The 27,684-nt window shown below is 43.3% G+C and overlaps 1 protein-coding gene across 3 annotated transcripts; it reads left to right on the forward strand.

Moving 5' to 3' along the window:
• On the forward strand, positions 1 to 27,149 carry RGCC (regulator of cell cycle). 3 transcript variants are annotated; one of them, XR_012643087.1, is made up of 6 exons: positions 1 to 149; positions 499 to 705; positions 20,299 to 20,412; positions 24,606 to 24,668; positions 25,312 to 25,445; positions 25,526 to 27,149. XR_012643087.1 is itself a non-coding variant. In XM_074982848.1 (5 exons), exons 1-5 carry the CDS (start codon positions 68 to 70, stop codon positions 26,765 to 26,767), a joined length of 474 nt encoding a protein of 157 aa, XP_074838949.1. In that variant the 5' UTR covers positions 1 to 67; the 3' UTR covers positions 26,768 to 27,149. The 3 variants fall into 3 exon arrangements, 1 of the variants encoding a protein (XP_074838949.1); XR_012643088.1 differs by having other exon boundaries at positions 26,760 to 27,149; XM_074982848.1 differs by lacking the exon at positions 25,312 to 25,445 and having other exon boundaries at positions 26,760 to 27,149.
• The last annotated feature ends 535 nt before the right edge of the window (positions 27,150 to 27,684 follow it).

Raw genomic sequence — 27,684 nt, forward strand, 5'->3', positions numbered from 1 at the left:
CGGAGCCGCGGCCGCTCCCCTGGACCCGGCGAAGCCTATAAGAGGCCCAGGCTGGGGCCGGCTGCAGATGCTGGAGGCAGAAGGCGGCGGGGAGAGGCGGGAGCCCGGAGCCATGAAGCCCCCGCGAGCCCAGAGCGCCGCGGGCGGAGGTGAGCGCCGCTTGCTGCAGCCCCTCGCCCCGGCGGCGGGAGAGGTTGTACAGCGGGCTGCCGCCCCCTACCACAGCCTCCGCCGCTGGCCGGGGCGCGGGGGACGTGGGGCGGCTGAGGGGGAGAACGGTGGGGGGGAGCCTGCTCTGTACGGGGGCTCCGGGGAGTGTGGCTGTGGGGGAGCGGCCGGTCTGGGGGGACCGGTCTCTCGGGGGGGGTGGCGGGGGAGCTGCTCCCTCCGGGTGGAGGAGGGGTGATTGTGGTGGGGGGACGGCGGCGGGGCGCTGGTGCTCCTGCTACTCCTGAGCCCCAGCGCCGCGGGGGCTGAAGCGGCTCCGTGTCTCGCCAGGCTCCGGGCCCGGTGTGCTGAGCCTGCCCCGCGCGGCGCCGGGGGCCGGGGAGCTGGCGGAGGCGCTGGGCGAGTTCGAGGCCGTGCTGCGGGACTTCGCTTCGCCCGCCGGCGAGCGCCGCTTCCTCTACGAGGAGCACCTGGCCCGCCTCAAGCGGCGGAGCAGCGCCAGCGTCAGCGATAGCAGCGGCTTCAGCGACTCCGAGAGTGAGTGAGAGCCCCGCCCCGCCCCGCATGCAGCGCCGGGCGCTTTGCCGCCTCTTCTCCCCCAACCCCCGCCTGCGAGGGGCAGCCAGAGCCGGGGGAAGGGAGCTCTGAGCGGCAGCCACTCGGCGGCTTCCCCCGCCCGAAGCCAACCCCCGCGCGGCTCTCTTTCCTCCCTGGCTGGGCGGGAAGTCACTCGCACAGGCGCTGCCCTGGGGGCGGGGGGTGCCCGGTGCCGTGGGCTCAAGAGTGGAAATGTCAGCCGGGTGGGGGGGAGTTCCGGGGGGGCGGGTAGTAGGTGCCCAGGGCAAAGGATTGGGGTGTGGGCAGTGCAAAAGTGAGGGCTGGGCGGGTGTGGGGGGCGGTGTTCAGTGCAGAGAATTGGGGTGTGGTGGTGCAGGAGTTGGGAGGGTCAGGACAAGGGGCTGGTGTGTGTAGGAGGGAGGTGAGGGCTGAGGGAGTGGGAGCTGCACAGAGTGGGACACTGCTGCGCTTCTTCCACTTTCCCTGCTAGTCGGGGAGGGGGGCAAAAGTGAACGGTGCTCATGAATCACTCCTCTGTCCCTCTCCTCTGTAGCAGGGAGCAAGAGTGCAGCGAGCTGTGCACTTTCTTTTCCCATCGCTCCCTGGCAGTCAGGAGACTCGGAAGACAGGTAGTAGTGTCCCAGAGGTGTGGCTCCAGCCTCTCCCCTCCTGAAATGGCATAGGGGAATTTGGGCTGGGGCAGTCCCAGTATGAGGGGCGGTAACCCAGATGCCCCTCCACCCCCAATAGCACCCAAACTAGCCAGCTTTTTTGCAACAGCATGCTCTCCAGCGTGTACCGGCTTACTTTAACTTCTGCTTCTATCCTGGTGTCTGGGTCTTCTCCAAGCATTCCTGCACCTGCCTCTGTTTTCTTCTGTTGCCAAACAGCTTGTTGGAGGTGACCTGCAGATGTTTTAATTAAATCTCTGATCTTTTTTGCTCTCCTTGTATGATATAAAAAGAAATCCAGAAAGATTTATATTTTAAAAATAATCATAGTCTACTTTTTTTTTTTTTTTTACAAATATCAAGATAGTCAAGTCTGATCTTCCCTGGTTTTATTTTTCTTGGAAGTCTGACATTTCTTGTTTAATTCTCACACCTTTTCTAATGAATCTTATATAGAGGCAGACAGGCAAAAAAACTTTTTTTCCCCCATTTGTGGGTTCCCTTAATATTGATTGCTACAGAGATTCTCGCTATTCTAAACCGAAAAGACAAAGAGAAACACAGTGGTATTTGGGGTGAATACAGTCGGAAGAAGCTGGAAAATAAGGTGTCGGGGAAGGAAGAGTTCCCATCTGGCTGGTAGGCTATGAGGCAGTGGTGGGCAACCTAGACTAATGAGTGGGCCACGTGATTAGCCCTCCTTAATCTCAATGGGCTGCAAGATTGTTGTAAACAAAACTGCCTCCTGGAATAGGGTAGTTTTGCTAACTGCGCTTTCATGCCTAGAATTTGTGAGATGTGGCAATTGAACCGTAGCAGCACTTTGATTGGACACAGGGAGGGCATCTGGCTCTCACACTGTTGTGTGCAATCAACACGCACCTCACTTCACATTCCCATGTTTTATGTGCATGTCCATTTAGTAATAATGCCTGTAAGTATGTATGTGTGTGTGTGTATGTATATATATATATATATATATATATATATTTAAAAAAAAAAAAAACTATGCAGACCAAAACCATAGGAACCTTCCAACCCTGCTTGTGGGCAGTTGTTAACAGATTGCCCAGCACTGCTGTAGGGGAACTGGTTTTTGTTATAAGACAACCCTAGTCCATTCAAGCAGGAAGACTCCTAATGACTTTGTCATCCTGTAGCTAGCTAAATATTTATTAAAGAAGAATACAGTGTTAAATATTTTTCACAACAGGTTTACAGAAATACTGGAAACTACATCCTCTCCCTTCAGTGAATGGTGCTGTTTTCCGGTTTTGCAGGTCACCATTTTATAAATAAATTACATAATTCCAGTTTGAGGCAAAATGTTATTTGTACAGCGCAGAAAGAGTGGCAGTTGTACAAAAGACTATTAATACAGATAGTGTACAGACAATGTACAAGCAAAAGATAAGAGAATAGGGAATATCCAAAAAGCAAGGCAGGTGAGCAATAAAGTTTAGTATACATTTGTTTGAGCTAATAATTTTATTTAATTTTTTTAAATCACGTGGTTTTGGTTCTTGTTTGTCAAGTAGAGTGTACCAAAATTAATAATAATTAGGAGGACTCAAAGAACCTGCTTTGCAGTTAGAAGGCCAGGGAATCAATGTTTAAGCTTTCATAAGTTTAAAAGAATACAACCAAAACCTATTTTATTTGTTTCTACCCCCTACTATGCACAATTCTATAGAATTTACCTTATAAAAATTAATGTATTTTGATTTCAAATTATTTGTAATAGTGGAACCATTTCTCTCATGAAAATGGTAAATTATAATCCGATATTTAAATTAATCTTACCAAGAAAGATGAATGAGCACAAGCCACAACAGGGAAAGAATGGATTAAAGGCTGTGTAGAAAAGTTAGATGTGTGCATATTGGCAGCCCCTGATGAAATGAGTCCTAAGGTACTGGAGTACTTAGTGCAAACAATCTTGGAACTGTAAGTGATTATCTTCCAGAAAAGATGGAGAACAGGTAAGGTCATAAGTGGACTGAAGATGACAGACATAGCTCTTGTCTATAAAAAGGACAACATGGGGAATTGCAGAGCAGTGAGTCCAATACCAACCACTGAAAAAATACTGGAACAAATAAACAATTATTTTGTAAGCAATTAGAGGATGATAGGTTATAAGTAATAGCCGATATGAATTTGTCAAGAACAAATCATGACAAAGCAACCCTAATATCCTTCTTTGATAGTTATTCACTTTGTGGATGGTGAAGGGGGTGAGGAGAAGCTGTCGATGATACATATCTTAATTTTAATAATAATGCTTTTGGCATGGTCCCAGATGCTATTCTCACAAGCAAATTAGGAAATGTGGTCTAGGTGAAATTATTGAGGTGGGTGCAAAACTAGGTGAAAGACAAGAGTTGGAGTAGTTAGCAATAGTTTGCTGTCAAACCAGGGGATTTATCCAGCTATGTTCTGCAGAGTCTGTCTGGGTTTGGCACTCCCCAGTATTGTCATTAATGACATAATGGAGTTGAGAATATGCTTATAAAGCTTGTGATGACAAAAAGCTATAAGGAGTTGCAAGCACTTTGGAGGATAGGGTTGGAATTCAAAATGCTCTTGACAAATTCAGAATTAGTCCGAAACTGGTTGCTGTATTAAGGGCTGTTATAAAGAGAGTGATACTCGGTTGTTCTCCTATCCATGGCATATAGGACAACAAACAATGGGCTTAATAGTCTGAAAAAGATATTTGTTAGAAATTAGAATTTTCTTTCTAATGATGATGGTAGTTAAGTTCTAGAACAGGTTTCCCAGGAAGATTGTAGAATCTCCATTACTGGAGGCTTTTAAGAACAGCTTAGGCAAAAACCTGAGAGAGATGATTCATTTTTATTTGATTCCTCAGTTTGGGGGACTGGACTAGATGACCTCTTGAAGTCTCTTCCAATTCTGTATTTCAATGATTCATTCCTACTTTGCATTGTTAATTTGGCAATATGATAGTGTATCCAATTTTGGTGGTGGTAGTTTTTAAATATTAGCAATATATTCTTCATAATGGTTAGGTTATTGGTCATGTTACAAAGGTATTTCCTTCAGTTTGGAGATAGATACTGCAGATGGGGGCATTTTAAATTACATATGGATTACCAAAATGATCTAATATACTTTGTTTTGTATTAAAATCAGTTTTGAGATGTATATACAGTGCACTGCCTCTCTCTCTCCTCTGCTCTCTATTTAAGGCTGCTAAAGTCTGTTCTCAAATATCAGAGGGGTAGCCGTGTTAGTCTGGATCTGTAGAGCAACGAAGGGTCCTGTGGCACCTTATAGACTAACAGAAGTCTCTAAACATGCTCTAAAGTTTGTTCTGTAAACCCATGTTTGCTGCTGAGTCTTCTGGCAATAGTTTTCCATCCTTGATAACAATGGTGCAGTTCCATCATTAACAGTCATGGTGGAAACCCTGTTTTAGACAAGGTTTCTGAAGTCTCCAGCATGTTTAATACAAAGTTGTCTAACAGATCTTAATGTATGATGTAAAATATCAAATCTTATGATGCAAAATAAAACATGGGGTTTAAACACTGGCAACTCACAACTGCAAGATCCTTGCCTACACCAGCATTCTCACTATTTTACCACCCATTGAATACCCCAGTGCTAGGAATGGTAGGGAAAATTTGCAAAAAGACCACCCCTTTTAACGTGGGCAGTAACTGTGGCAATTTCTTTATTGCCTTGTCTGTTGCGATGCCAAGTACGTCCATTTCAGTTAGAAGATGGGTAAACTACAACTGGAATGAAGGGTGTTCTGAGGTATCCTTATTAAATCCTTCATGTTCTGTGGCATACATTTTTATAGAGCTATTCTGCTATAGCACAAATAGCACAGCAATAAAAATTATTCTTGAAAAATAGCAAATTATTGGCATAGGAAAACTAAAGACTGCAGAAGACACCAATAGAAACAGAACACTTATGTCATAAATGTGCACTTGCTTTGCTTTAATACATTTGCCTACATTGTTTTTCTTGACATAAGCACTTACACAGGCTTCTTCCATATATTGGTACATGAAAGAGCCATGAAACATTAGAAGAAGGGGAAGGGAAAGAAAAGAAACGAAATGTGCTAAGCCAAGTTTGATACAAAAATTCCTGAAGTCTTTTTTTATTCTTTTCATTAATTTCTATTCCATGATAACTCCAAAATCATTCTCCACCATTTTCAGATTTATTGCAAACCTGCAGGCAGGTATCTCACTTTACTCAAAGACCCATGCATATAGGTATGTCCTGCCTGATTTCCCCCCCCCACCCCGCCCCCCTTGGCTCTCTGATCTAGCTTTCCTAAAACCCAGTAAAACTTTGTTTCTCTTTCTGAAGACATGTTTTAATACAGAAAATCCCTCTCCAGATCTCCCTGTACCATTCTGGTGAAATCAGAGATGAAGGGCAGCTTTTAATAAAGAGGGTCTTGCATACCAGAGAGAGCTCAAATATCAGATTTAAACATAAATCCAGTTACATTCCCCTTGTCTTTCATAACTCCTGTTACTACTATGAGAGTTAATGACCAAAGCTATTTGAATTCATAGATGGGCTTCATCCACTAGCCCGGCTTCCCCTCCAACCTGTTCTTTAAGTTAAGTTGTAGTGACCTCGCTATTCCCGTGACTATACTTACCTTACTATAGTTGCAGGATCCAAGTGAAGCTGGGCTGTGTGGGGACGTTTTTAAAACACAGATCTGCAACAGCAGGAAAAGAAATGTTGACAGTGTGTTTTTCTGAAAATTGCTTTTGCTGAACAGTACAATTCATAAACTCTCCATTTTCATAAATCGGTCAGTTAATTACAGTAGAAATATACTCACAATACAGTATCCATTTTCAGGTACTCTTCGAGACCGGTTCCACAGCCATTACTCTGTATATAATTGCTACAGGATCACATTTTAAGGGGTGATCCTACAAGTGCATGGTATGGGCCATATTACCACAAATAAGTTTAAAATTTTGTCATGGTTATTTTTACTAAAAGCCAAGAAAATTCACGGAAGCTTGTGATCTATCTGCAACTTTTACTAGCTGGGAGAGCTGCCTGTGGTAACTGATAGCTGTAGGGCTGTAGCTCATAGCTCAGGCTCCCCACTGACTGCTAAGGGCTGTGAGGTGCCTGCTGCCCACAGCAGCTGACAGCTGTAGCCCTAGAGTACTGGCCTGAAGCAAAAAATGTTTCAAAGACCACTGAAGTTTGCAGAATCTATGACCTTTGTGACAAAATCTTATTCTTAACTATGAACCACAGTTGGCCTACAAGAAGAGGTAAACAAAAGGGCCTCTGACCTTTTTATACTTCAATTTTGGGGTGCCCAACCTGAGACATCTTGGGCTGATTCTAAAAAGTGGTAAGCAATTACAGCTCTGACAGCTGTTAGTGGGAGCCGCAAGTACTCGGTATTCACAAGCTGAGCATCCTGGAAATGAACTACTTGAAATCTGTAGCACTTACAAAAAATGTGGAAGGTTTAGAAGTAAGTCTGGCACAAAGATGGAAAGACACACACAATAGCTACAGCAAATTATGGACTATTGATCATCTTTAACTTTCTGTGTAACTAATAACAAATCTCCTTCTCTGAAAGCTATTGTTGGGTAGTAGTGTGTCTTAATCCGTTCCCCTTTCTAGAGCTTTTTGGTACAAAATATCTTGCTACACAGAAAGCACAGTCCTTTACACATTACTTCTGTCTGGAAAGTCTTTTTCCAAGGAAATGGACGTTGAAGGGGATAATTGAAGATCTTGTATCCTTTATGGGATGCTTCTTGAAAACTTAATAATCCAAAGATTTCCCTGTCTGGAAAATTCTCTCATTTTGTGTTGTCATTTTACTTTAGATTGTAGGGTCTTAGAGACAAACTTTGCCTTGAACCATGAATATCTGCGGCACCTACAACAATAGGCTCCAGACCTTATATCAGGGTCAGCAACCCCTAGCACAGGTGCCAAGATTGGCATGCGAGCTGATTTCTGTCAGCATGCAAGGCAGAAGCTCAGCTAAGCCCTGCCCTGCCACTCCTCCCTCTGTGCAGCCAGGAGCTTACTCAAAGCCATGCTGCCTGTGGATTAACAAAAGACCAACTAATGCTACCAACTAGCATCTAAACAGTACAGCTCTGCATCTTCATTTATTTATTAATGAAGCTGTTGTAAGTAGGACTATTAGTGACTTTAAAAAGTATCACCAGCAGGCCTCCCCCACAGAGAGGTCAAAAGGTCAAATTTCAGCACTCTGCCTCTGAAAGGTTGCTGACCCCCTGTCCTGTATAGTACAAAGAAATATGAAATGCACAAATGTTAATCAAGCTCTTAGTCCCAGATCCACAAAGGGACTTAGGCAGGCAAAGTCCCAGTTTTAGGAGCCAGTTTTATCTACAAAAGCCTGTAGGTGCCAATATTTGTGCTGTAAAACTCTCCGAGGCAGGTAAGTTTCTGCCTCTGATCATATGCACTATGGTCTCAACAGGCATCTGAAGACCTAAGCCTGTTGTCTGAGAGAGCCTGGTCCACACAAAGTCTCCAGGGAATAGGGAAAGGAGGCAATGGTCTGTCTTGCAAATGTAACATTTAGCCCAGTGGTTAGAGCACCTATGTAGGAGGCCTGGAGTCGCTTCCTTTCTCTGGCTGAGGAGGAGAGGGGAAATGAATAGAGGTTCCCTGTCTCTCACATGAGGGCTGTGTCCATAGACAATTTCCACATTGTCTCTACTCTAGATAAAAATTAAAGTAAAATGAGTTCAACATGATGAATTAAGACTACCACACTAGCGTATCCTATAGCCTCCTTAATAGGCTATTCACCTAGGCCTTAGGGAACCTCTGCTCACACCTCTTCTTATTGCACAAAGGGGTAAATTGAACCAGAGTCTCTTGCATTTCAGATGATTACTCTAATGACTGGGATGAATTGTAAGGAGGCTGTTGCCACCTTCTGCTTAGCTGTTTTAGGTGGAGGTAGATAGGTGTCTAAATTGTTCTCACAAGAAATGGCTTAGGCATCTAAACCTCCTGAGTCCAAGAGAGGGGTTTTTGGAGGTGAATCGCAGGCAGAGGCATGTACCTCCCAGGTACCTCACAAAATGGCTGAGACACACGTTGCTCTTTGGTATCCCCCACTGGTTAGATGGTGGCCCCTGGGCCAGCGTGCTTTTATGGGTCCCATTCATCTCTCCCCATTCACTGCAGAGTCTAGACACCTAAAATTGGTTATTGCAATACTGGATCTGGGCCTTCATGCTTCGCTTGAAATAGAACCTAACTACATAACAATTCAACTGGGTCTGTGCTGACATTCATGGTACAACTCATGGTTTAGTGCTTATATCAATATGGTTGCAAACATCTGCACTCCTCTTGCTGAGTCCCCCCTTACTGTGATGCTTGCTCACCATCACTCACTTTCACCAGGTTTGAGTGGATGATTGGGGTGTGAGAGGAGGGTGAGGACTCTGACTGGCAGTGTGGACTCTGGGATGGGGCAGGGGTTGAGGACTAAGGGGTACAGGAAGAGGCTCTGGGCTGGAACCAAGGGATTCAGAGTGTGAGGGGTTTTGTGGCTCCCGGGAAGCAGCTGCCAGTAGTTTTTAGGATCATGGACAGCCAGGGAGGCTCCACATGCTGCCTTCATGCCTGTAGGTACCATCCAGCAGATCCCACTGGTTGCAGTTCCTTGCCAGTTGGAACTGTGGAGTTGGCGCTCAGGCCAGAGGCAGCGTATAGATCCTCCCTTGTTGCCTATGTGCCTAGGGGCTGCAGGGATCTAGCAGCTGCTTCTGGGAGCTGTGCAGAGGGAGCATGGCGCGGGTAGGGCATCTACCCATAGCTCCCTCTGCACTGCCAGTCAGACTTTTAATAATTCTAGTGTAGATCTTGCATGATCTCAAAATAAAAAAGGAGTTGTATAAAAAATGGAAACAAGGAACAATTACAAAGGATGAATGTAGGCAAACAACACAAGAATGCAGGAGAAAGATTAGAAAGGCTAAGGCACAAAATGAGCTTAAACTAGCTACTGGCATAAAGGGAGACAAGAAGTCTTTTTATAAATATATTAGAAACAAGAGGAAGACCAGGGACAGGGTAGGGCCATTGCTCAGTGAGGAGGGAGAAACAGTAATAGAGAACTTGGAAATGACAGAGATGCTTAATGACTTCTTTGCTTCGATCTTCACTGAGAAGTCTGATGAAGGAATGCTCAACATAGTGGATGCTAGTGGGAAAGGGGTTGAGTTAGAAGTTGAAATAAAAAAAGAACAAGTTAAAAATCACTTAGGAAAATTAGATGTCTGCAAGTCGCCAGGGCCTGATGAAATGCACCCTAGAATACTCAAGGAGCTGGTAGAGGAGGTATCTGAGCCTTTATCTATCATCTTTGGAAAATCATGGGAGACGGGAGAGATTCCAGAAGACTGGAAAAGGGCAAATATAGTGCCCATCTATAAAAAGGGGAATAAGAATAACCCAGGAAACTACAGGCCTGTCAGCTTAACTTCAGTTCCAGGAAAGATAATGGAGCAGGTAATTAAAGAAATCATCTGCAAGCACTTGGAAGGTGGTAAGGTAGTAGGAAACAGCCAGCATGGGTTTGTAAAGAAAAATCTTGTCAAACTAATCGGATAGCTGTCTTTGATAGGATAATGAGCCTTGTGGATAGGGGAGAAGCGGTAGATGTGGTGTACCTAGACTTTAGTAAAGCATTTGGTACGGTCTCTCATGACATTCTTATACAAAAACTAGGCAAATACAATTTAGATGAGACTACTATAAGGTGGGTGCATAACTGGCTGAATAACCGTACCCAGAGAGTAGTTCTTAATGGTTCTCAATCCTGCTGGAAAAGTATAAAAAGTGCGGTTCCGCGGGGGTCTGTGTTCGGACCAGTTCTGTTCAATGTCTTCATCAATGATTTAGATATTGGCAGAGAAAGTACACTTATTAAGTTTGCAGATGAGACCAAGTTGGAAGGGGTTGCAACTGCTTTGGAGGATAGGGTCATAATTCAAAATTATCTGGATAAATTGGAGAAATGATCTGAGGTAAACAGGATGAAGTTTAATAAGGACAAATGCAAAGTGTTCCACTTAGGAAGGAACAGTCAGTTTCACACATACAGAATGGGGAGAGACTGTCTAGGAACGACTACAGCAGAAAGGGATCTAGGGATTATAGTGGACCACAAGCTAAATATGAGTCAACAGTGTGCTGCTGTTGGGGAAAAAAAGCAAACGTGATTCTGGGATTCATTAACGGGTGTGTTGTGAACAAGACACAAGAAGTCATTCTTCCGCTTTACTCTGTGCTTGTTAGGCCTCAGCTGGAGTATTGTGTCCAGTTCTGGGCACTGCAGTTCAAAAAAGATGTGGAGAAACTAGAGAGGGTCCAGAGAAGAGCGACAAGAATGATTAAAGGTCTAGAGAATGTGACCTATGAAAAAAGGTTGAAAGAATTGGACTTGTTTAGTTTGGAAAAGAGAAGATTGAGGGGAGGCATGATAGCGGTTTTCAGGTATCTAAAAGGGAGTCATAAGGAGGAAGGAGAAAACTTGTTTTTCTTGGCCTCTGAGGATAGAACAAGAGGCAATGGACTTAAACTGCACCAAGGGAGGTTTAGGTTGGATATTAGGAAAAAGTTCCTAACTGTCAGGGCGGTCAAACAGTGGAATAAATTGCCAAGGGAGGTTGTGGAATCTCCATTGCTGGAGATATTTAAGAACAGGTTAGATAGATAGTACTTGGTCCTGCTGTTGGGGCAGGGGGCTGGATTCAATGGTCTCTCGTGGTCCCTTCCAGTTCTAGTGTTCTATGATTCTATCTCTCCTTTAATTTTGTGCCTTTATATTCTTATCCTTAATTAGGAGCTTGAAATAGAAATGCTTCACCACTACTTTAGCATTTTATAAACTGCAAAATATGGTTTGTAGAATATAAACCCTAATCTGTTATTCTCGCAAAGCATTTCATACTTATTGATTTCACAAAAATCGTACAAAAATATTTTACTAGACCCTTCAGTGATACTTGGTACAATGATGTAACATGATACCATTCTTGATTTGGGCAGGGAATACGTTTTCTTTGTCAATCAACTCTGAACTTTCAAAATCAGCAAATCCTTCTCCTGCTTTAGCTTTATTTTATACTTTCCAACCTAGTTAATAATGCTGTATTTATCATGGAAAACCAGCATTCGTTAGCAATCCTGGGGGGGGAAAAACAGTTTACAGATATAGGGGAGAAAAATATTCAAAGGAAATAGTTGTCTCAAACTTCCAAGAAGGTATTACAAACAGCAGCAAGCCACAAAATGACTCATGAAAATACTTACCACTTGTAGGTTTGTCCTGCCCTGACCCTTGCTCTTCTGCATACCAATTTATTTTCCTTTCACTGTTTTTACTGTAGAAAACAGGAACATTTTTACTTTAAGCCTTCCCATTTAATACACTCCCTCACAACTAGCAAGACTGATGTAGTCTTTACATATGTATCCCATAATAAGAAATAATACACATTAAAAATTATAGCTCATGGTTTCCCTGGATTCCAGCCTGGTATCTTCTAGCCCAGGGGTTGGCAAAGTGGGGGGCAGAGCCCCTTGGGGGAGGTGGAGGGTTATGTGAAATTTTATAAGGGGAAAGAGGGTGCAGAACAATCGGCTGGTGGGTCTTAGGCTCATCCATCTCATTAAAATGTTAAAATATGTTACTGTTTTTATGTATGTGTATTCACATTTATGTAATGAAAAATAAAGCTTTTACATTCTACATATTTTCTTGCAAGTGCTGAAAGGGTTTTTTAATATGAATATATCCAAAGTTTCCATCAGACATTAGACAGCTTAGAGTGGGGGTGAGGCAGCTAATTGCAGGGATGAAAAGTTGGGCCCAACATAAAAAGTTTTCTCACCCCTGTTCTAGACAGAGAATTAAGGGAGATTTGGTGTTCTTCAAATCTTTGAGCCCAGCTGTCTCAAGGACTACATCTAACCTAGTCCCTTCGTTTTGGAAGAGGCATGGTAATGAGCAAGTTGGGAAGATGCTACTGAGGTGCTGCCATGAATATGCAGAGCCTCATTACCATAATGGAAGCCATGCACAGTTTGAAAGTGCTGCTTTCGAATCATGCACCACCTGTGTAGATAGGGGCCTTTCGAAAGGACCGCCCCCAGACTTTGAAAGCCCCTTCTTCCTATTTGGTTTTAGGAAGAATGGGCATTCGAAGTCCAGAGGGTCCTTTTGAAAGGCCCCCATCTAAACGGGCGGCGTGCGATTCAAAAGTGTCACTTTTGAATCGTGAGCAGCTGCCATTATACTAATGAGGTGCTGCATATTCATGGAAGTGCCTCAATAGCATCTTCCCAACATGCTCATTACCATGCCCTTTCTGAAAGCAAGGGGCTAGTAGATGTAGTCCTTGAGACAGTTTACAGAATTTGGGCTCAAAGATTTGAGGACCACCAAATCTCCCTTAATCCCTGAAAGGAAGGGGCTAGTGTAGACGTCTCCAAGGTGTGCTTTCCACCTTTTTTGTTTTGTCAGTTTTTTGTTTTGAGTGTCAGCCTGTGGAGCAGAAGGTTGGTAGAATAAACAGCGCAGCAAAGTGTGATCATGTTGATGTCGATGTCCAAAGTAAATAGTCCTCTTGGAGGCTGACACCTCTCTTTTTTCCAAGACTTACTAACATGTATTTTTAACTGCATCATTAGAACTATAAAGTACCCAACTTAATATTTTTCTTAAATCAAGGACTTCTAGAGCACTTAATGCTGCCTTGGGGGTGAGCTGTGCAATCTGCAAGTAAAAGGTCTGAACCTTTTTACAGTATATATAAAACATATGTATGTTTTAAAGAGGTTTAAAATGTTTAAAGTTTCCACTGTGGAAAAATTTAGGGATGAGATTTTCAAAAATGTTCAATGCTGGTAAAAAGCCCACTGGATTTCAGTGTGAGCAAACCTAGGCCAACGTTAGACATTTTTAGAAATATTACCCTTGGTTGCCTTTTTGAGAATACAATGATGACTATTATAAAAGAAAATAAACTGGACCGTTAAATATATCACTGCCTGTTTTTAAATATTGAGGGTCTGAAGATTTCCTCTTTCAGCTAATTACTATTCAGAAAGTTTCAGTTGTTTATCTCATGGGAAGTAGATTATATTTACCAGTCCTGGAACTGGATTTTATGCTTTAATTGTATGTGGAACAGCCAAGAACAGTGAGAACCTTGAATTATTTCACCAAAGTACAGTCCACCCATCTTGACTCCAGACCTTTCATTTTGCAGCTAGTTGTTCACTTGTTAAATTTAGAATGGGATGAACAGACTGAAGGCAGGTTCAGATGGCAACTTTCTAAAATGGCAAAAGACTTTTACAGGATTACTTCTTAAAAGGTAGCCACTCGGGGTAATTTAACAAACACTGCTTTGCCAGAGGAATAAAACTAGAAAGCAGTAATGGTAAGACTGGTGTCACAGCTGCGACTGTGTGGGATGGGGAGGGCCAGCTGTGTGATTGAACTTTGGATTCAGCTTCTAGGTGAGAGGGTGTGTCGATTGTGTTGCTTCTGGAGTGATGAAGTGAGGACTCCAAGGCTTTCAGACTTTCCAGAGTGTGTCTTGGGAATGGAGCACAAAACTCACAAACAGCCCTGCACAGTATGTTTTTGAGGAAGGGCAAAGATTGAAGCGTGATTGTCTCAGACCTAGGCACCAATTTCATCTCCAGCTGGGGGTGGGGAGCTTGACCATTCCCATCCTCCATCCCATACCCAACCTTCACTCCACCTCTTCCCTCAAGGCACGGTCTCTGCCCTGACTCCACCTCCATTCCATCCCTTCTCTGAAGTCTCTGACTCTTCTCCACCTCCTCCTCTGTGTACATCCCATCCCTGTCCTTCCAGAGGTTCCTGAACACTGCAGGTCAGCTATTTGTGCTGCCCCGGGAGCACTTGGAAGGCAGGGGAAAAGTAGATCAGCAAGGCCACCAGAGCAAGAAGTGTATGGAGGTGGAGAAAGGCAGACGAGGAACTTGACTGCTGGTAGGTGCTCTGCACCTACTGTATTTCCTCATGAGTGCTGCAGTCCCAGAGCACCCACAGAGTCAACACCTGTGGTCCCAGAATTTTCTCTGCCCCCCACCCCGTCCACATGAAACCAAAGCTGGTGTTTCAAAACATAAAAATATGACATAGCCAGTGGAAGAAGTGGGAAGTTGATTGTAATAAATATAAATCAGAAGCTTAGAATTGTAGAAAGTTCGTAAGGGAAGCAAAGGGACACAAGGAAAAACTTATGGCCAGCAGAGTGAAGAGTCATAAAAAGGAGTTTATCTTAGGAACAAAAAGGATCTTAACAATAGTAATGGTCCATAACTAGATGGAAATAGTAGATTATCAGTAATAATGCAGAAGTGGCAGAAGTAATCTATAAATACTTTGGTTCTGTTTAAAATTTAAAAAAATGATGAAAACTCTTTGCAATCCACTAGTATGTTGGAAGGATGTTAAATAGCAGCTACAAATATTAGACATTTTAGATCGGAAGGTGCAGATAACTTATTTGAAGAGGACTTTCAAAGGTGCTGGCTGAACTTTGTTGTTGATTTTCAGTAAGTCTTTGAATGCCAGGGAAGTTCCACAAGGCTGGAAGAAAGCTCCTCTGCTGGTACTTAAAACGGTAAACAGGGCCCAGGTAACAGAAGGTCTGTCAGCCTGACATCAATCCGAGAATGGAGCGGCTGATATGGAACTCAGTAAATAAAGAATTAATGCCAGTTAAAATGGGTGTATGATATTTTTAATTGAGATTACAAGTTTGGCTGATAATGTTGATGTAGTATACCCAGGCTTCTGTGTGGCATTTGATGCGATATACATGACATGTTGATTAAAAACCAAGAATTGTATAAAATTTAACATAGCATCCATTAAGTGGATTAAAAACTGGCCAACTGCTGGGTTTCAGAATGTAATTGTGATGAGGGAATCTTTATCAAGCAGTGTGTTTGTAGTGGGGCACTGTATGGATTGGCTCATAGCTCTGGGTTCTAGGCCTTGCATTTTTAATATCCACCTGAAAGAAAACACAAAATGGTTACTCATAATTTGCAGAGGAAACAAAAATTGGAGGAGTCAAATAATAAGGATGACAGATGATTATTGCGGCGATCATGTGGTCAACTGGGGGCAAACTGTGTGTTTTAATATGATCAAATATAATTTTATTCACCTCAGAACAAAGATTGTAGGCCATATGTAAGGGATGGAGGACTCTAGCCAGAGGAGCAGGGACTCTAAAAGATTTGGAGGTCTTGGTAGATAATCTTGCCTCTCAAGTAGGTGGATTTATTACTGTGACAGAACCACCTCTTCTTTTGTTTTTCATAAATGTCTACGCTACAGCAGTGTAGCTGCAGCATTACAGATGTGTTACTGTAGTACTTGTAGCCACAGTCATGGTCAGGGAAATGCCAAAAAAGAAGTGCAACTAAAGCTATGCCTACTCTTCCAGAGGTTTTGCATGGTCAGTTTTGCCAATGAAAGGAAAAGGATAAAGGGAAAGCACTGGTTTGTGTTCGCATTTACTTCCACAGGCATCAGAGGCTGGGTGTACACGCGCCACAGAAGATCGAATGCTTAGGTTCAATCTTCCGGGGTGCCGTTTCACACATGTGCGAAATGGCGCATTCTGAGGTCAATATCAGCCGTAGAACTCCTGGCAAGTGGCAAGGATTAAAGAATGCTGATGGGAGGAGCATTCAGATATCGATGGCTGCAAAATCTCCACTGCTGATGAGAGCAGCATGCTGAGACAGCTAAGCCATAGCGCAGCTCTCTCCATTTTGAGCGCAGGTCTTGTGGGAGAGAGGAAAAAGGTAATCGCAGAGCATCCTGGGACCCTGTGTAGCCTCCTCTCCCCAAACATTGACCAACTCCAGTAGTTCAGCAGTGGTTCAAGCAGGGGATCATTTGCTCTGTGGAGCAGCCCATTGTCATGGCACCATATGGTAAGTGAGCACTTGCCAAGAAAACAGAAAGCAGAGTTTCAGAGTTCCTGGGGCTTAAAAGGGTGAGGGCTGGGCATTTGTTTACTTGCTGTTGGCCAGAGTGGTCACTTAAGTACCGTGAGAAGGCCAAAGGCTATGTAAATGGAAGGAACCTGTCTTCACTTGCTCACTACTGCAGATCTATCCCTAATAAGAACTCTGCACTGTTCAAGGAGGTGATTTTCTGTTTGCAGTGAAACTTGGAACTTTCATGGCAAAAAGTCCAGTGGCAAGCATAGCTGCTTCTATGACTTTTGTGCAAAAAGTGACTTTCTGCAATTTAAATGGCAAATGTCAACATGCCCTAAATCGGCTGTTGGCATGTAGGCATCCCACTTAAGTAAAATTACCATCTGCAATGAGCAGCAGCTTACTCCCCTAAAGCAGGGGTGTAAAAACTGTTTTTAGGATTGGGGGCCACTGACCCACAGAAAAAAAAAAGGCAACCAAAACCAGCAACCCACACAATACCTCTTACTGTCCTCCTGACCCCCAATTCAGAAGCAGAAAAAAAAAGATACTTTCCCCCAGAGCTGGGTTAAAGAAAGGGGCTGCCAGGGAGGGGATGGGACTACAAGGGGTGAGGGGAGGATCTGGGCAGAGGAAGGATGTTGGGGGTGGGGCCTGGTTGGGAGGTAGGTTCAGGAGTTGCGGGAGGGGTGTGCAGGATCTGGTTGGGAGGTAGGTGTGGAGGCAGGGTGGAGGGGCAGGGTCTAGGCAGGAGGTAGATTGCAGGAGTGGCATGGGAGATCTAGGTAGCATGTGGGTTGGGGTGGAGGGATCAGTGTAGGTAGCAGGAATTGGCTGGATGTGTGGGTGGGATGTCTGGAAGGGAGTTAGAGTGTAGAAGCAGGCAGGAGCTGGGGGGTGGTGGAGGGGCAGGGGAGTGGGGCATCTAGTTTGCACATCTCCAGTTGGGGTGGGAGGCATGGGTGGCTTGGTACTGCCCTGTGCTTGCAGGTGTCACTCCTGCCACTGCTCCCATTTACCACAATTCCCACCCAATGGGAGTGATGGGGGTGGAGCTTCCCTGCGCAATTACCACAGTGCCACTTCCTCGTCACTGCCAGGTAGCGCCCACAGGCCAGATAAGGATCCACTCTCCCTCCCACCTCCTCGCATGGCTGCAGTGCCAGTGCTGGCTCACCCTGCCCTAAAGCGTAATGAGGTTTAAATTCCTGAGAGATGTCCTAATTAAATGGATTGCATTACGCAATTCTAATTAAAATGTTAGTTTGGTAGAACTCTGTTTTTAAGGTTGTTGGCTCCCAATGTGGGAGCTGCCAGCTTTTGGTATCTTCAACACAACAGCAACTCTTCTGTTCGCTGGAGCTGTGACTTAATACATGACTGGGTATCATGGGACCATTATTACAGAAAGAGGTACAGGTTCCTTGACCTGAGAGAAGTGCTGATGATGTTGGGGGCGGGGGAAGTGGGGGGACAAAGTTTGCCCCACATCTCAAACTGGAAAACATTTATAAGGGCATAAGACCTCTTGCTTTCCAAGACACATTCAGCCTTTCACCACGTCATGTAAAATAAGACTGCAAAATATCCCTGAATGAGTTATCATGGGCTGATATCTCAGAGCCCTTTAGAAAGGAGCCATATTAACAAATTACCCAAAGACATGAGATCTAAAAAAGCTGTGGAAGCAATATAAAGAGTTATAAGTAAAGGTGGTGATTGTGCAGAAAAAGAGAGAGGAAGCTTGTCAAAGGTGGGAACAACGGAAAGTTTCACTCCCGTGTGGCAGTCAGATTTTGTGAAGTGTCAGAAGCTGCTGGTGCTACTAATGGCTGATATTCTCAATGTGGTTTTGCATGCTGCCTTAAATTATCACACACTGTACCTATTGTTGATATTGTAACTGCAGTGTTACATCCTGAGCCTGCTTGTACAGGGTTATGCCTGCTTTACTGGCTTGCTATAAATTCGTAAATGGTGTTTAAAGCAATTGAACACATTTTGCCTGGCTATTATGAATCAGTCAAGGCACTTGAGGTCGTCAGAGGGTGGAGGTGGGTGGAAAGGAAGAGGACAGCGGGGTGCGTGTGCCTGTGTGCGGAGGGAGCGGGGAGGAATAACTACTAAATCTGATGGAATTACACAAAGGATAAATTTGGCACAATGTCTCCCTCCTTTATTTTTACTGTCTGAGATTAAGTGCTTTCTAACATTTAAACATTGTGTTTTTTGAAACAATAGGTAATATAATTATCTCTTGTGGCCTTAAAAATGTATGAATCTCTGAGTTCTACAGACTTTCAGGCATTCTGCATGCTTCTTCTTCCAGAAAATTTTTGGCTGAGGCTACAGATGTTTACCATACGTGTAGTGTGACGTACATTTGGGGCTGAAGGCATTTTTAACCATGATTCTAGGGGCTACTTAAATAACTGAAAACTGTTGTGTTGTGGCAGAAAATAACTTAGAAATTCTCTGACAGGAGCGCTGTATCTAATTCCTATGTCAAGAAAGAAAATTAAGTATTAGACCCACTCAGCTGTAATAGCAGCGAAGGGACCAGCATCTGATGAAGTGAGTCTGTGCTCATGAAAGCTCATGCTCAGAACTTTTCTGTTGGTCTATAAGGTGCCACAGGACCCTTCGTTGCTGTTACAGATCCAGACTAACACGGCTACCCCTCCGATAGTCAGCTGTAATAGTATTCTGATATCTTGTGGCAAGTCTCTTAAGGGACCCTGGTTATATATTTAAAACTTTACTGCATAGTCTTACTCAGATACTCTAATGAAAGTCAGAAGGGACAATCATGCTCATCTAGTCCAGTGGTTTTCAACTAGTGTGCTGCGAGAATTGGCCAGGTGTGCCATGAAATTTTGTCAATTTCCCCTTACCGCAGCTCTTCAAAGAGTTGCTGTGGGGGCGGGGTAAGGGGAGAATTAATAAACCCCACGTCAGCTGGGACTCAGGCAGCCTCGCTGCTTGAACCCCAGCTGGCATGGGGTTTGTCAGTTTCTCCTTGTGATGGTTCTTTCCAGAGCTGCCATAAGGGGAGATGCAGACCCCACAGAAGCTCATTCCCACTGGGAGGCAGCTGAAATGCTGTTTCCTGGTGTGAACGGCTGTTAGGGAGCTCATATCCCCTCCCTGCAATGGCCTGTTAGAGCTGGAATGCAGTTTAAATGCTGCTGAGGCCACTGCAGCTCTCCCTTGGATCCCCTGTCTGGGGGAACAGCAGCAAGTATCTGTGGAGCCCAGAGCCACTTCCTGCTCCCCTGCCCCTCAGAAGAGCCCACAGTCTGGATCTGGCCCCAGCTTGCCTGATCCAGCCTGCGGCTCTGCACCCGCAGCCTCACTGTGGGCCAGATACTATGAAGGGGAGGCTGTCCGGACTGTGAGCCAGGGGGTCCCCCCCCTTTTTTATGATATGCGGTCCTCCTTCATTTTAGCAATGCCTTACAACTTTGTGCCATATGAAAATAATACTCGTCTGCTCCCACTTTTTGTGCCAAAGTCAGTAACAGAAATGTTAAGGGAGGTTGGTCTCAAGACTGTTCCCTGAGGAGCTCCACTAGTAACTTCCAACAAGTCTGACAGTTCATCTTTCAGTATGACCTATTGTAGTCTCCTCCTTCCTTGTCCACCTTTCATATTGATCCCCACCGTCTCCAGTTTAATTGATAATTTATCATATGGAATGGTATAAAATGCCCTTCTGACATCCATAGTCCTCCAGACTTCACCTAGGATGTGTACATTGCTTTTCTCGTTGGTCTGTTACGGTTGTCACAGTTAATAAACTTCCCATGACAATAGTTTTAATTTTTAATGCTTAGAATTTGTCTTACAGGTGCAGATTCACTCTACAGAAACAGCTTTAGTTTCAGTGATGAAAAGCTTAACTCCCCAACAATGTCAGTTCCAATTCCTACCTTACCCTCTCCAGCCTTATCTCCTTGTAAAGGTAAATCTCACTGTAACTTTATTTTATGGGCTGAAGTTTCTTCTGGACTCTGACCGGCACATCTCTGTAATGTGTTAATCTACTGATAGTTAAGATACGAACAGACTCCTGAGTATTCGTATTATGACTGCTTGAAACGTAAGTCATACTAGTAATGCAAAACGACGTCTGCCATGACCAGGGACTCACAGGAGGGTCTGCCAACTCTATTAGCTATGGGTGTACAGCGCTAAAGGAAACATTAGTTTTTGGCTGATCTAAATCTGTGATGTATCTTGTTAAATACTTGAATGCTGCCTAAGTCATCCTGTGCACACACAATGCTTAACTTGAGTGCAGGGGTGCTTTTAATCTGAGTTAGCTGGCCTGTCAGCGCAGATAGGCTACAATGTGATTGCTGCAGAGAAGGACTGTGTAAGCAGCTGACAAGTGGCGCTAACTCCAGTCACTCTTTGCAGTGTCACTGCTCTCTCTTGAGCTAGGCTGACTTGAGGACTACCTTAAGACTAGATAACTGGAGTTACTTTAGGACTTAGCTGAAGAATGAGATCTGCACTGCAGCTGGGAGCATGTGTCTCAGCAGGAATGAGCAAACCTGTGTTGGCTCTGCTGATGCTAGCACACTAAAAATAACAGTACAGCCAGCTGGTGTCTTGGTCTGGCCAACCAATTACATATCCATAGGCCTGGGAGGGTCTGTACTCAAGAGGCTAGCCTGAGCCATGCTGCTGTTTTAAGACACAAAAGTAAGAACATACCTGCAGAGCTAACGTGTATCTATCTGCCCAGGCTGGGATGCACATTCCCAACAGCAGGATAGGCATACACTGAGCCTGGGTGGACAAGATATGGCCCATGGACTGGATATGGACCACCTTTAAAATTGGATCCAATCTGTGGGCTGCATCTGGACCACATATGGATTATATTCTGCTTCCATGTGGGGTCCAGGAGCTGTGGGTTTTTTAAACAGCCACAGGAACCCCAGGCAGTGGCCAGGCAGCATGGTAGGCAAGGGCTAAGGGCTCTTTAAATGGCAGCAATTTAAAGGGCTCATAGCTCCCAACCTGCCCCTGTTGTAATAGGTGGCGAGTAATTTCATTAATAAGAAAGGTGTGGCCTCTGAAACCTTTCCAAAATTCATGAGGTGATCCCTGGCAAAAATTATTGCCCACCAATGTTCTAAACCAGTTAAAAGAATGGACATGCATTCATGCTGCACAGAGCTTTCCTATACAGTAGCTATAAACCGACTGGTTGACTTCCTACCTCATTTGGAAGTACACGACCAGACAGCACAGCCAAAAGAGAAAAGCAAATACTGTATGTTGCAGTACTATGTTAAATGTAAACCGCTAATAAATAAAGAGGATGTTAGAAAAAAGATGTGACAAGGTAAAGAAACGGTTTCTATGCTTGTTTCTGTGATGAAGGGGGTATTTTATTCACCTCGTTATGCTGCGTGAGTTCTGCTGTCCTATAGTAACTGTTAGTGTGTACCTCAGTCTCCCTGAGCACTTTTCTCAGTGGTGTTGGGAATTTTGGTGTTGTAGCCAACCACATGTATGCAGTGGTCACTGCCCTTCATAACCTGAACCCAGGAAGGGGTGCAGTCGAGTGACACCTTTTGTATAGGAAGCAGAACAAAGGCTGGAGGATGAGCCGGGCTGAAATCAGAAGCTGGGAGCTTATCAGTCAACTGTCTGGGGAGGTAAGGGGCCCTGTCTCTGGCCTCTCACTTCCAAAGATGGATAGTCTGCCTACATCTGGTTCTGTGCTGACAAGTCTGTTCTGCGCTGTATCCCTTTCAATTAATAAACCTTCTGTTCTACCGGCCGGCTGAGTCACATCTGACTGCAGATGGGAATGCAGGGCCCTGTGACTCCCCCATACTTCAGTGACAGTTTCATTTAAATTGAGATGGTTAGAAGCAGCATTTTTTTTCGGATGTATAAAGTTTCACAGCTATATTAAGTGGCAAGTAAATGTTCAGTTGTAAACTTTTGAAAGAGCAAACATAATGTTTTGCTCAGAGTTAGAACCAACCTCCATAGCTGAGGTGTTCATAACCCGGAGCTTCTACTGTACATGCTCAATAACTTTACCCACCTTCATGCATCTTATTTTCATACATGTATGGAGACCTACTTCCACAGTTCAGGCTGTAGTCCAGACTAGTGAGGGGTTGTCACCACTTGCTCTACAACTGTGGGTGCCTCAAAATGCTTTGCTGTTGTATCTCCCAAGTGGACTGCTCACAAACAGCCTGCCAGCTTGCAGGACCCACCCTGGGTGTTTGTGTGTGGCTACAGCATGGTTCAGCTAATCTGATCCAAGTAGCCTGACAGCAACACCTTAGTCACACTCGGGCATCCAGCAAGCCTGGGTTATTATTTGCATCCCCAACACATTTCCAGTCCTGAGTTTTCCCGCACATTTGTCGTCTGTGCTGTCCAACCTTCTCTGGAGAGTTCTGAAATTAAAGGGTCAGTATTCAATAGTTTACTCTTTAACAGCAGTTAACAAACACTTAAGTTTAAACACAACAGTGGGTTAGTTTAGATTGAAAATAAAACAAGTTAATTTAATTACAAAGAGGGAAGTTTTAAGTGACAGCAAATATATGATATTACAGTTAGAAATGAGGGATAGATACAGTTCATTACAGCTGTGAGGAGGACTCATGGTGAAATAATTTCCATGCTGTTTGCTAAAATGCTGACTGATCTGTTTTTACCTCCCTTTGTTGTCAGTCAGCTTTGATACCTGGCTAGCTGCTTGTTCTTTGTATTTCAGAAACCAGTTTACTCACTTCTCTGACTTGCCTAGTAAACACACTGTAGTCATAATTTCAGTTTATGTTTGTAACTGTGCATTTCATACACACATTACACACAAGAATACAAATGGTCAGTGTGCTAGTTTTTAAATGATACCTCACAAGGCATGTTTTGCAAACATTACAAAAATGTATATGGTATGAATACAGAGGTGTGGATGTGCCGTGTCTTTAAATTTCTTATTAAGTGTGTGCATTTGAACACCCATTGTAGGGAACATGGAGGGATTTACTTAGGAGAAAAGGTGAAAAGCACATATAGACAGTTTGCTTAAGTCATCTGCAGGGAGGCGGGGAGATAATTATACAAATATCAAAAGGATGTAAATTTAAAAGAGTAATTAACTATTTAGCTTGTAACTAGGGGATAATAATAAGGAGAAATGGGATCCAATTAAACTGGCAGCAGAGATTTAGTCTAATTCTTTTGCGATAATGAGAACAAGATTTATTTGATTGTGGAATAACCTCTAGAAAGGAGTGAGAGAAGCCACTTGCAGTATTAAAACACTAGATTGGACAGAATACTAGAGTAGGTACACAAGGAACAATTTTGCACTCACAAGGAGAGGACCAGTAGCAGTGATGGAAAAAGTTTAATTTCTAATTCTTAAGGAAACAGAATGAGTTTTGCTCCAATGTTATCATGTGCTTAACTGCCTAAAGTAAAATCAAAATTTTAGGCTAGATATCAGGAATAGTCTTCCTCTAAAGCATTTGGACATTGAATTAGGCCTGGTAAAGGAAGAGGTCAAAGAACTCTCTCTTAGGATCATCAAGGAGAGATGAGATTCTACTGGGAATGATATGGGGAGTAATCCTTCAAATTTCAAGTTGTTTCTCTTAGGGTTGTGTCTACACTACCTCCCTACTTCGAAGGGAGGATGGTAAGTAAGGTGTTGGGAGTTTATTAATGAAGTGCTGCGATGCATATGCAGCACTTCATAAAGCAAATTTCCGCCCCCCCCCGCCCCCAACTTGGCAACTTCGAAATGTTAAACTTCCAAGTGCCGGCTCACATCTAGCTGCAGCGCACCCCGCGGTACTTGGAAGTCCTTGAGGAGTAAAGGGACTTCGAAGGTGCCCAAGCACTTCGAAGTACTGGTGGGCTAGCCGCGAGCTGCCACTTCGAAGTTTAACACTTCGAAGTTGCTGCAGGGGACGGAATGTGCTTAATGAAGTGCTGCATATGTACTGCAGCACTTCATTAATGAACTCCCAACACCCTACTTACCATCCTCCTTTTGAAGTAGGGAGGTTGTGCAGACACAGCCTTAGCCGTTATTTCATTCAGTGATAGAGACTTACACTTGTCACTTATAAACCATGCTGACTGTACTCTCTTATTTTGCAGCAAAGCTCGGTGACACAAAAGAGCTAGAGGACTTTATTGCTGATCTTGACAGGACATTAGCAAGTAAGTAGATTCACCTTGTGTGGTACCTTTAAAAATGATGAAGTCAAAATATACAGTGTACGGTAAACTCTTTCATATCCATCACTCTCAAATAACCAGCATTTTAACCATAATTGTTTTAGTTACGTTTTCTGTAAGTACAGTATAGTGAAAGTAAATACAAATACAGTAACTACAATGTAAGTTTACAGTGAATAGTGCAACTGTTGTTGGTAAATAAAGTACTCTGCATACATTTTTGTTTCTAAAAATTTAATCTTGTTTTTCTTTATTGTTATGCACTGCTTGGTATACCTCTCTGTTACCCAGAATGTTTGAATATCCAGCAACCTCCTGGTCCCGGGGCTGCTGGATATGAAAGAGTTTTGCTGTACAATGTCATTGGAGATGAGTTTGGGTGGGAACAGGAGTTTTTACATAAATTGTTTGCTTCTTTTGCTGTGGGAGAGCTGATGGGATAAAACATGGAGAGAGATCTGCCCCACCCATGTATTTGTACCATTAGGGCTCATTAATCAGCTCTTTCTTCACACTATCAGACAGATATGCTACTTAAATGCTCTCATTTCTTTACTCCCCTTCCTCCTTTTTTACATTTTGAGCAGCCAAATGCAATTTGATTTCGACTAACACTTTCTTACAGAGAGCATTTTCGGGACATCAAATGAACCATAGATTTTAAAGTTGCTTTGATAGTGCATTCATTATGCAAGCAAGAGTTCTTCAAAAACTGATTCAACACTGAAAAACAAGCTTGCGTTTCATAGTCCTATCAGTGTAAGTATTGGGCAGTAACTATGGGCATGTCTGTACTTATTGTGCATTCGGCATGTCACGATTGAGCCTCCATTTTGCAGTGTCACTGAAGACATGACAAAATCGATCTCTTGTGGCTTGGCCGTCGACCCTTGTGCTCCATGCTATTGCATGAAATAAAGGACGTCAGAGCGAGCCCAAAGAGCCTCGATCTACACTAAGGAACAAAGTCGATTCTGGTATGGCTATTCTAGCTAACCCAGTGGCGTAACTAGAATTGCACATCTGGGATCAACTTTGATCCCTCGTGTAGACCAGGCCTATGATTACCTCGTTTAAGTGTAACTATTAGACTGATGTTACTGTCTTTCCAACATGAGTAGTTTCTTACTGTCTTTTAAAATGGACTTATTCTAAACCTAGCTGTTTCTTTAGCAGTGAGACTGAATTTATTAACCTGTAGACCCTTTTCAGAAGGGCAGAGGCAGGAGATGTGGTTCTTCAAAGAAGACAGAAACCCACACACAACCTTTTCTTTGGCTTTTTGGGGCTAGTAGGGCTTTCACAGCCACAAGCTGCAGGTGACTTTCTTCAGCTGCCTGTTTAATATTTGACTCCATGAGATTGTCCATTTCTTAATGTAGGGCAAACTGAGAGGGCATTTACCACCTGCTGCTGCTTCAGTGCATTGTCATAAGTTCACAGCTCTTGCAGCTCAGTCTTATTCATTCACAATGTAATGATCTCCACTTTCGTATACCAGCTTTATCTTTGACTTCCTATTGCAGTGAAAAAGCCCAGCTCCAGTCTTCTATTACTATCACTTATTTTGAGTTTTCCTACATAGTTGGGTACCATGTGTGTGGGGTGGTGGGGCAGAGAAGCCCCAAGATAAGACACAGTCTGCTTCTGGGCTACATGACTTGGTGAATAGATTAATCGTATTGCTGGGTGAGTTAAGACTGAAGTGCATTTTTGCCCATGAAATCTTATGACCAAATAAAGCTGTTAGTCTTAAATGTGCCAGGGGGCTCTCTGTTGTGTATATTGTAGGGGTTATGCAACAGCTTATACTTGTTTGTGCAGATGCCTCTTTATATCCAAGACACACATTAGAGCTGTGATTTTTCTTAAGTCTTTACAACCTTTATAACTCTGACTTCTGTGAGTGGGTGTAGGTGCACACACACACACACACACACACACACACACACACACAGAGCTTGCTCCCCTTGCTGTAAACAGCTGACCATTTAAGAAACTGAGCATCAGCTATGACCTTTGGATATGTCAGTGAAATGTAATCTTGCAATCTCTCATCTTTCATATTTACAGGTATGTGAAGCAAAAAGATTTTTGGCATCATTCCTGTCTACAGATAATTCCTTGGAAACTGCAATGAAGACTTGGTGATATGGATCACTAAAAGCCGCTACCGTGCCTGACCACTGTCAACCTTGCTATCCAGCATACTAATCTTCTGAATATAATTGTCACCTTCTGTAAACATTTAACTGATAATATCCGTTTTGTTACTTGGCAGCAGGCAGGATCAGGTAACTTAAATGTCCTGATGCTATATTTTTTCTTTAAAAATATAGCTTACATTTTAATTTAAAATTGCTTTTATGAAAATATATTTGTAATTTTATATAGTTGGAAACGTAAATGCTTTTTCCATGATAATATATTTTTGTATACAAATAAAACCTAAATTGAAAACTAGCTGTCAAAATCTGTGTATTTCAGAAAACTGAAACTTAGAACGTGCATCAGAATTTGAAATGTCTGATAGCTTATTTCATGATAAGCAAAATGCAGGTTTTATACAAAAATTAGTATTTTTCTTGATTAAAAGTCCAAAGTTGATTAAATGTGAGCATTACATAGCATATTAAATGTCTATTATAGAGAACAGAATAAATTGAGGCAAATGCTGACCTCACACTAGAGCAAGTCTAGTATAACTTTACTGACTTCGGTATACGTTAGATTTGGCGGGGGTGCTTCAAAGTTCAGGTGGTGTCATCTAAATATTAATATTATTAAATAACCATTCTACATCAAACACTGATTAGGAGCCAGCACAATTAGGCCAAGATACGTGAAAGGTGTTTAGGCCTTGCAATGTGTGACGCAATGAGGAAGTGAATTAGATGAGGCTATTATAGCCATTTTCAAGAGTGACTTTGACTTTTAGTAAGAATTAGGCTCCCATGTACCTAAGTCACTTTTAAAAGTGTCATCTCGCCATGCAAGA

The sequence above is a fragment of the Carettochelys insculpta genome, chromosome 1, assembly GCF_033958435.1.
Source record: "Carettochelys insculpta isolate YL-2023 chromosome 1, ASM3395843v1, whole genome shotgun sequence".
In the NCBI taxonomy this organism is placed as follows: Eukaryota; Metazoa; Chordata; order Testudines; family Carettochelyidae; genus Carettochelys; species Carettochelys insculpta.